Source organism: Thecamonas trahens, assembly GCF_000142905.1.
Source record: "Thecamonas trahens ATCC 50062 unplaced genomic scaffold supercont1.95, whole genome shotgun sequence".
Classification (NCBI taxonomy): Eukaryota; order Apusomonadida; family Apusomonadidae; genus Thecamonas; species Thecamonas trahens.
In genome coordinates, this window is record NW_013657585.1 from 1 (window position 1) to 8,207 (window position 8,207).

Genomic DNA, 8,207 nt, shown 5'->3' on the forward strand with positions numbered 1-8,207 from the left:
AGGGAAGGAAGCGAGAGAAGGGAACGACGGGTGAACAACGGCTGGTTGGCGGGGCAAAGGACCTGGGCAAGGACAGGGGGGTGGGGACGCAGGGAGGGGGGGGGACGGAATGGAGGGGGGAGGGAGGGGGGAGTGTGTACAGTGCTCCACACAGGTATGGGATGGCTGGGTTCTGTAGTTGTGGGGAGGCGGTAGGGAGGCAAGGCGGTGGGAAGGGTTGGCGGTGGTCGGCTGCGGCTCCGGCTGGTTGGTCGCTGGCGGGCTGGTGGGGCTGGCTGGCTGGCAGAGTTGATTGGGGTCGGGGAAAGGACTTATGGGGGAATGGATGAGGCGTGTGTAGTGAGCCAGGTGGATCTGTTTGAGCTCAAGGATCGGCTGAAGCGTGTGGCGGTGAAGGAGGGCGGAATCTCGCTGGCGCAGTGGATCAAGACGTTCAAGGAGGTGGGCATCACGGACGATGGCTTTCTCCGCGGCTTTTACTCGCTCTTTGACTCGCAGAAGAACGAGTGGATTGACTTTAAGGAGTTTGCCATCTACTCGGCGCTGGTGGGCCGGCCGCGGCGCGAGAAGAAGGTCGAGTACTGCTTCCGGGTCTTTGACCGCAACGGCTCGGGCGCGCTGGACAAGGAGGAGATGCGCAAGCTGATCAAGGCTGCGGTCCGAGTCATCAAGCGGTGCAACAACACGCTCCCGGGCCTGACGCCGTCCAAGAAGCCGTCCAAGATCGAGCGGTTCGAGCTGTCGGCGAGCGAGAAGAAGGCCATTGTCAAGGCTGCCGACAAGATCTTCAAACGGCTGGACAAGGACGACGACGGCGAGGTCTCGTACCGGATCTTCCAGACCGATGGCGATGTCAAGGAGGTGCGCACTGTTCTGGACTACTTTATGGCGCTCACCGACGCGCTGCCTGCCGAGCGGGCCTCGTCGTCCAAGAAGCGGAAGAGCAAGAAGGGCTCGGACTCCTCGTCCGACGACTCGAGTTCGAAGAAGGGCAAGCGCAAGGGCTCGAAGAAGGGCAAGGGGAAGGACAAGAAGGGCTCCAAGAAGGGGAAGGACAAGAAGGGATCCAAGAAGGGGAAGGACAAGAAGGGCTCCAAGAAGGGGAAGGATAAGAAGGGATCTAAGAAGGGGAAGGAGAAGGGCTCTAAGAAGGGCTCTAAGAAGGACAAGAAGGCCTCCAAGAAGGACAAGAAGGCCTCCAAGAAGGACAAGAAGGCCTCCAAGAAGGGATCCAAGAAGGGATCCAAGAAGGACAAGGGCAAGGGCAAGGGTAAGAGGAAGAGGAAGTGATTATCAGCCGACTCCCATCTCATTGGTCTTGACCTCCTCGACCTGCACACGCCAGCCATCATTGAACGCATCCATCGATCACCTGCATCCGGCCCAAGTGCGCTGCGCAGTACGCAGGGTTGCCCGTACTTGCCATGGCGCGATCGTCGAGCATGGCTCGAGCATGTGCCACGGGGAGGGGGAGTTCGGGCATGGGGGTTGGGGAGAAGACGAGAGTAAGAAGAAATGGAAATATCCAAGGGGGATACAAGTAGAGGAAAGGTTGAACATGTGTGTGATGGGCTCAGAATACCAGGTGAGGCGTTACTCCCACAAGGCGCCTTAATTGAAGCACAGAGATACTCATAATTGGCGATTCATCGTAGCCCGAGAAATTGTACTCGACTGCCCGTAGGCAGTGACAAGTGCAGTTTCCCTACACGATGGTGCCGGAAAAGACACACGCCGAAACGCCGGCTATTCTCCGGTCCCCAATGTTTCGGAGGTCGCCACTGCTGAAAAGGGTTTGCACACCCGCCCATCACTCCACCACTGCTAAACGAGGCAAACTCAACCACCTCACCATGCTCCGCCTCAACCTCACCACCCTCGCCACCGCCTCCTGTGTCCTACCGCGGGCTTTCTGTACGAGATCCTGCTAGAAATCACCATTGTGCAGCATGCTCTTGGCCCTTGCGTCGGAATACCTTCCCCTGTATCTTCTCTACACCCCCCGCCGTCGGCGGCTGCACTCACAGCTCAACCATCCTCCCCTTTCATCCATCCAGCGCTGACCGCTGCGCCGCGGGCGGCGTCCATGGCGCTCATCAAGGAGCTCCGCGCGGCAACGAATGCGCCGCTGAAGGACTGCAAGCAGGGTACGTTAGCAGCGAGCAGGGAGCGTGGGCAGGGGGTCAGGCGCCCAGAGCGCGAGACCGCCATCGCGGCGCTCTGCGGCACAGCAGCGGCAGCCTCGCGGCAGAGTGACTCACGACGGGGCGCGCGGCCGGAATGAAGCGCTCGAGGAGACGGCCGGCGATGTGGGTGCGGCGCAAAAGTGGCTGATCGAAAAGGGCAAGGTGGTGGCGGCGAAGAAGTCTGCCGGGCGTACGGCCAACGAGGGGCTCATCGGCCTGGCCACCGCCGCGGACGCGGCCGTCCTTGTCGAGATCAACTGCGAGACCGACTTTGCCGCCAAGAACGAGGCCTTCCACGCCTTTGTGGCCTCGCTCACCTCGCGGGCACTCACTGCGCCGCGCTCTGGTCCGGGCCCGCTGGATCTCTCGGTCCTCGAGGGTGAGACGCTCGACAACGACATCGCCGAGCTCACGCTCAAGATCGGCGAGCCGCTCAAGCTCGCCCGCGGCGTTGCCCTTGAGAGCGAGGTTGTCGGCGGCTATGTCCACGCCGGATCGACCGGCGGCAAGGTTGGCGATGTCGAGCTCGGCCGCGCCGGCGCTCTGGTGGCACTGCGCGGCTCGGCGGCGGCAGCCCCGGTCGCCCGCCAGCTTGCGCAGCACATTGTCGGCATGCAGCCGGCGTCGCACGCCGATCTCCTTGCCCAGCCGTTCCTCTTTGACGGCGACAAGTCAGTCGCCGAGGTCATTGGCCGTGATGCCGAGATCGAGTACGTCCAGCTGGCTGTCGGCGAGTCTGCATCGGAGTAACACGCCAGCGTGATGAGCCAGCTCAGCCAGGTCAGGATCGGCCAGGATGAACAAGGCCAGTATCAGGCCAGGATCGACACGGCAAGGATGGGCCAAGAATAAAGCCTGTCCGTGTTTCAAAGACTGCTCAACCGCCGAGTCGTCCATCGCGAGGCCGACTACCATCCGATGATCATCATCAGTGAGTCGCCACCGCCTCCGCCTCCGCCTCCGCCTCCGCCCCCTCCCGCCACCCCCTTCTCTCCCATTCCCCCATGCGTGCCGCTCGCCTTGCCCTTGTCCTCGCGCTTGTCGCTGCTGTTGCGTACGGCTCGTCGTCCAAGTCGAGCGAGACCTTTGTCCCCACTTCGGTGACCCTTCCGGGCAACACGACTGATGTGTCCAAGGTATGTTCTCTGTGGTGGTGGGGGAGGGGGGGCCGGGCACGTGACCCCATCACAGGCAAGGGGGGAGGGGGGGGGGGGGAGGGGAGGGGAGGGGGGGTATAGGCATGCCGACTCACGTGGTATGAGGCGGGGGATAGTGGGCATTGAGCATGACAACTGCGCTGCAGAACGGGAACTCGACGCTGCTGATGGGTCTGTTTGACGGCCAGGTGACCGGCTCCAACCCGCTGGGAGCTACTTCGACGACGACGGCAACGGCGCTGGTGAGCAAGCTGATGGATCTGGTCTCGGCTTTCAAGAGCTACTCGGTCGATGCTCTGGCTATTGTGCAGAATTTTGATGCGCCTGGTGTTGATACCAACTACGCTACCTTTACCCTCGTCTTCAACGGTGTCACCAACAACAACTGCATCGTCACATGGAACTCGCAGGTCATCGTCTCGTTCTCGGCAGAGAACAAGGCCGCCAGCTACGTCTCCCTTTGGGACGTCAACTCGGTCAACTCTCGCCTCGCGCAGAAGTGCCACTAGTCTCCCCTGTGCCTTTTCTATCTCTCTTCGCTCCCGGCGCCCCTGACCCCGAGCTGCCTGGCGCCGCCTCGTCTCTCGTCAAGCGCACCCATACCTCCCCGCCGATCGCCGCCGTCGCCCAAGCCGCCCTTTGCCGCCATCCCCGCAATAATGAACTCCTCCTCTCACAACTGCACACGCCGGGGCGACTTGGCGACCGAGACGCTGGGGATGCCGGCAATCAGGTCGATCGTGTGAAGCAGGACTCTTTGATGGAGGAGGATGGCGCAAAGCAGGTTGGCGAGAGGGTGGAAGACGGCGAGCAAGCCCGAGAGGACAGACTCATCTCCAGCCAGCCAGCCAAACCTTACCGTAGTTGGAGAAGAAGGATATGTTTGCGTCGGTCCACCACCCTTCGGGTACTGCTGAGCAGCACCTCGGGTTTACCCTTGCAGCAGCAGCTGTGCTTCCTCCTGCTGCCCGTAGCGAGCTCCTTGCCGCCATCTCTGAGAAGAGCTCCTCCCGAGCAGTGGTCACCACTCGCCCAGGAGGTGAGGTCATTGTCGGTGATGCCGCCACAGCCGTATACGCCATCTCCTGCTCCTCGCCCTCTGCACACCCTTCTTTCTCCACTCTCTCCTCTCTCTACTCGTGGTTGGCTTGGGCCTCCGCTTGTACGTTCTCCATGCCGTCCCCCCCCCCCCCCCACTTGCCCCCCCTCCCCTCCCGCGATCCCTCCGACACGTCCCGCTGATTGGGGATGATGCCTGATGCCGCCAACCGATGAGAGTCGCCGCCTGCTGATGGAGCAGGCAGCGAGTTGTCTGAGCTAATTGTGTCACGAAGATGTGCAGGGCTGTGTGAAACGCGCGATGGATACGGCGGACGGCTGCCAACTCATGGTGTGTGGGGGATGGGTGTTGGGGGACAGATGATGCAAACTCAGCGGCGGCGATCAAGGTGCTGGAGGAGCATCTGAAGCTGGCGGGATGTGGGCTGCTGAGCGAGCCTTTGGAGGGTGCTGAGGCGTCGCTGGCTGACTACGTGGTGTGCCAGCGGATTGCGACGTGGAAGGGCGAGAGTTCCGAGCTTGTGGCTGGGTACGTGAGCGGGGCCAAAGCAGCATCTCAGGTGCTTGACAGCGTGCTGAGTGCTGGCGACGCCGAAGCGGCGCGGTGGAAGGCGCTGGAGGAGCGGCAGGTCAAGCTGCTGGAGGCGATCGGGGCGCTGGAGGCCAAGGTGGCGGCCGGCACGGCCAACACTGGCGCCGGCGCCGTCACCAGCACCGGGCTGCCGGGCGACCCGCCCGTGCGGCAGGTCGAGCAGACGGTGTCCGAGGTGTGGACCCGGATTGACGGACTGTGCAAAGAAATGGGCATGACCAAGCATGCGTTCAAGCGCGCACCGCCCGAGTACTACGACTGCTCGCTGCAGTGGCGGCAAGCGCTCCTCGGCGCGCCGTCGATCCACCAGCTCTGCAAGTCGATTGTCTTTGTCAACAAGAAGGCACCCAAGGACGTGGTCGACTGCTCCAACCCGCGCATGTCCAAGTACTACTGCGCTATTGTGCAGTACACCGCCCGGATCAACACTGCCGAGCTCGAGCGGTACGTCAAGTCGCTCAACCCCGGCGTGGCCAAGCGCAAGTTCCACTTCCGCCTGGTCAAGGACGACCAGTCGGCCGTCCTCACCGGCTACGGCCACAACGCGGTCACTCCCATCGGCATGGCCACTCCCATCCCCATCGTTCTCGACGCTGCCCTCACCAAGCTCCCGCAGGGCAACTTCTGGCTAGGCGCCGGTGAGGTCGATCTCAAGATACGCGTCGATGCCAACGAGTTTGTTGCAGCCACCAACTGCTTTGTGGCCAACTTTACCGAGCCCAACCCGGACTACGCCGATCTCCCCTGATGAGCCTCTCCTCTCCCTGCACTCGCCCCTAAAGCGAAGCCGTTCATCAAGGCTGATGTACCCCGCAAATCACCACCTTACCCACAACCCCATCCCTTCCCTCCACAACTACATCAGTAGCATACAGAGCAAGTGTACATTGAGAGCCAACTCGGATATCATCTCAAGAGCTGCTCGACGACAACGATCCAACCAACTGCATCACCGCACGCCGACGAGGGATGGCCACCCACCGACCGCTGCCCGACCCAACTCCATTCCTCTTCGAACCACCCATCATGGCATCTCGGTTTGCCGATGCCGAGGATGACGAGACGGTGGGCATGGCGAGCGGACCGATGGTATGTGACATACAGAAGCCCTTCACCCGTGCCCCCTCCCCCCCAGCCCACCCACACCCTTTACTTCCTTCATGTCACTTTTTGGTTACATGAAGTGCATGCGGTGGGGATGGCGGAGACGGGGAGGCCACCCGGTGTGGCCGTGAAGAACGGATTGAAGGCGGTGGATGGGCCATTGACTCGGCAGAGGTGGCGGAGCAGGGGCGGAGACGGACGAGAGGGATAGAGGGCGCGTATGATGTGGGATAGGGGTGGGATCAGGGGTGGGGGTGGTGGGGTGCATGGAGTAGATGGGGTGGGAAGAAGGGAGGTGATGGCAAAAGGAGCGCGTCTTACACGGCGTGGATGTGGTCGGTGGTGGCGGCGACAGGCGGCGGTCCGGGGCGGAGGCGCAGCGCTGGTGGCAGGGAGCGGTGGCGATGAGGCTGGGCAGGCTGGTGTGGATGAATCGGAGGAGGTGGCTCCTGCCACGGCTGTGCGGGCACCCAAGCCGGTGGTCATGATGTCCAAGGTGAAGGGCAACAAGCCGGTGCAGGCGGCGGCAGCGGAGCGCGGCGATGATGTGGCCGAACCCGAGGCATCGATGGAGGAGGAGTGGGACTCTGATGATCTGATGGATCTGGAGGGTGACGAGTATGCGTTTGCGCAGGACTTTACGGTGGGCGGCGGGCGGACAGCGTCGAACAACAAGGGCGGCGGCGGCGGGCTGCAGCCGACCAAGGCTTCGATGCAGCAGTTCTACACACGGATCGACGTCCGGCGCAAGGTGCAAGAGTCTGAGCGCAAGGCAGCAGGCAGCTCACGGCCCAAGACAAAGGACAAGGCGGATCGGGCAACGACTGAGCAGGTGCTCGACCCGCGGACTCGGATGATCATTTTCAAGATGCTGAACAAGGGCCTGTTTGATGAGATCAACGGATGCATCTCGACGGGCAAGGAGGCCAACGTGTACCACGCGCTGGGCGCCAATGGGCAGGGCTACGCGGTCAAGGTCTTCAAGACCTCGATTCTTGTCTTTAAGGACCGCGACAAGTACGTGACCGGCGAGTTCAGGTTCCGGCGCGGGTACTGCAAGTCGAACCCGCGCAAGATGGTCAAGGTGTGGGCCGAGAAAGAGATGCGGAACCTGCTGCGGCTCAAGGCCGCGGGCATCCCGTGCCCGGACGCTGTGGCGCTCAAGCTCCACGTCCTCGTCATGACGTTTATCGGGCGCGACGGGTGGCCTGCGCCGCGGCTCAAGGACGCCAACATCTCGACCGAGCGGGCACAGTCGGTCTACGTGCAGCTGGTCAAGATCATGCGGACCATGTTTCATGTGTGCAAGCTGGTGCATGCCGACCTTTCCGAGTACAACATCCTGTACCACCGCAAGAAGCTGTACATCATCGATGTCTCGCAGAGTGTGGAGCACGACCACCCGCACGCGCTCGACTTTCTGCGCTCCGACTGCACCAACGTCACCGAGTTCTTCAAGAAGCTCTCGCTCGAGCCGATGACCGCGCGCCAGTTGTTCGACTTTGTGACGGACCCAAACCTCGCCGACTCGCAGCTCGACGCGTACCTCGATGCCGTCCAGGCCTTCAACGCGCGCACGACGCGGACCGCCGGCGACGACGTCGCAGACAACGTTTTTATGAACGCGTACATCCCGCGCAACCTCGAGGAGGTCATCGACTACGAGCGCGACATCGACAAGCTCGAGGCCGGCATCAACGACGGTATCTACTACGAAAAGCTCTTTGGCATGAAGCCATCGTTGCCCGGCGGCGCCGAGCTGCCTGCCGACGACGCCAGCGGTCTGCCCAACGGCGAGACCGCGGCCAAGACCGAGGCGGATGATGGCGCTGACGCCGGATCTGTCTCGATCCCGACTACGGTGCCGTCGATTGGCGACGGCGTGGGCGACGGGAAGGATGATCCCGAGTACGAGTACGAAGAGTACGACGACGATCCGCTCAAGCGCAAGGTTCTGGACCCGGAGCTGCAGAAGACAATGACCAAGAAGGAGTGGAAGAAGCTGGTCAAGGAGCACAACCGGATCAAGCGGCAGAACAAGATCCCCAAGAAGGTTAAGAAGCGGCGGCATAAGCTGGCCAAGCAGCGGTAAACCCTCGCCCCCCCCCG

General features: G+C 62.2%; 4 protein-coding genes across 4 annotated transcripts; all 4 read left to right on the forward strand.

Moving 5' to 3' along the window:
* Positions 1 to 321: 321 nt before the first annotated feature.
* AMSG_11511 (translation elongation factor Ts) lies at positions 322 to 2,936 on the forward strand (the record flags this gene model as incomplete). The annotated part of the gene is made up of 3 exons (XM_013897168.1): positions 322 to 1,270; positions 2,058 to 2,147; positions 2,287 to 2,936. 3 exons carry the CDS (start codon positions 322 to 324, stop codon positions 2,934 to 2,936), a joined length of 1,689 nt encoding a protein of 562 aa, XP_013752622.1.
* Positions 2,937 to 3,168: 232 nt separating this feature from the next.
* On the forward strand, positions 3,169 to 3,991 carry AMSG_11512 (uncharacterized protein). The gene is made up of 2 exons (XM_013897169.1): positions 3,169 to 3,322; positions 3,460 to 3,991. The coding sequence occupies exons 1-2, from the start codon at positions 3,191 to 3,193 to the stop codon at positions 3,850 to 3,852; spliced, it is 525 nt and encodes a 174-aa protein (XP_013752623.1). The 5' UTR covers positions 3,169 to 3,190; the 3' UTR covers positions 3,853 to 3,991.
* Positions 3,992 to 4,216: 225 nt separating this feature from the next.
* AMSG_11513 (YbaK/prolyl-tRNA synthetase associated domain-containing protein) lies at positions 4,217 to 5,815 on the forward strand. Its single transcript, XM_013897170.1, has 2 exons — positions 4,217 to 4,505; positions 4,763 to 5,815. Exons 1-2 carry the CDS (start codon positions 4,223 to 4,225, stop codon positions 5,740 to 5,742), a joined length of 1,263 nt encoding a protein of 420 aa, XP_013752624.1. The 5' UTR covers positions 4,217 to 4,222; the 3' UTR covers positions 5,743 to 5,815.
* Positions 5,816 to 6,020: 205 nt separating this feature from the next.
* On the forward strand, positions 6,021 to 8,206 carry AMSG_11514 (atypical/RIO/RIO1 protein kinase; the record flags this gene model as incomplete). The annotated part of the gene is made up of 2 exons (XM_013897171.1): positions 6,021 to 6,083; positions 6,454 to 8,206. 2 exons carry the CDS (start codon positions 6,021 to 6,023, stop codon positions 8,188 to 8,190), a joined length of 1,800 nt encoding a protein of 599 aa, XP_013752625.1. The 3' UTR covers positions 8,191 to 8,206.
* Between the last annotated feature and the right edge of the window lies 1 nt (position 8,207).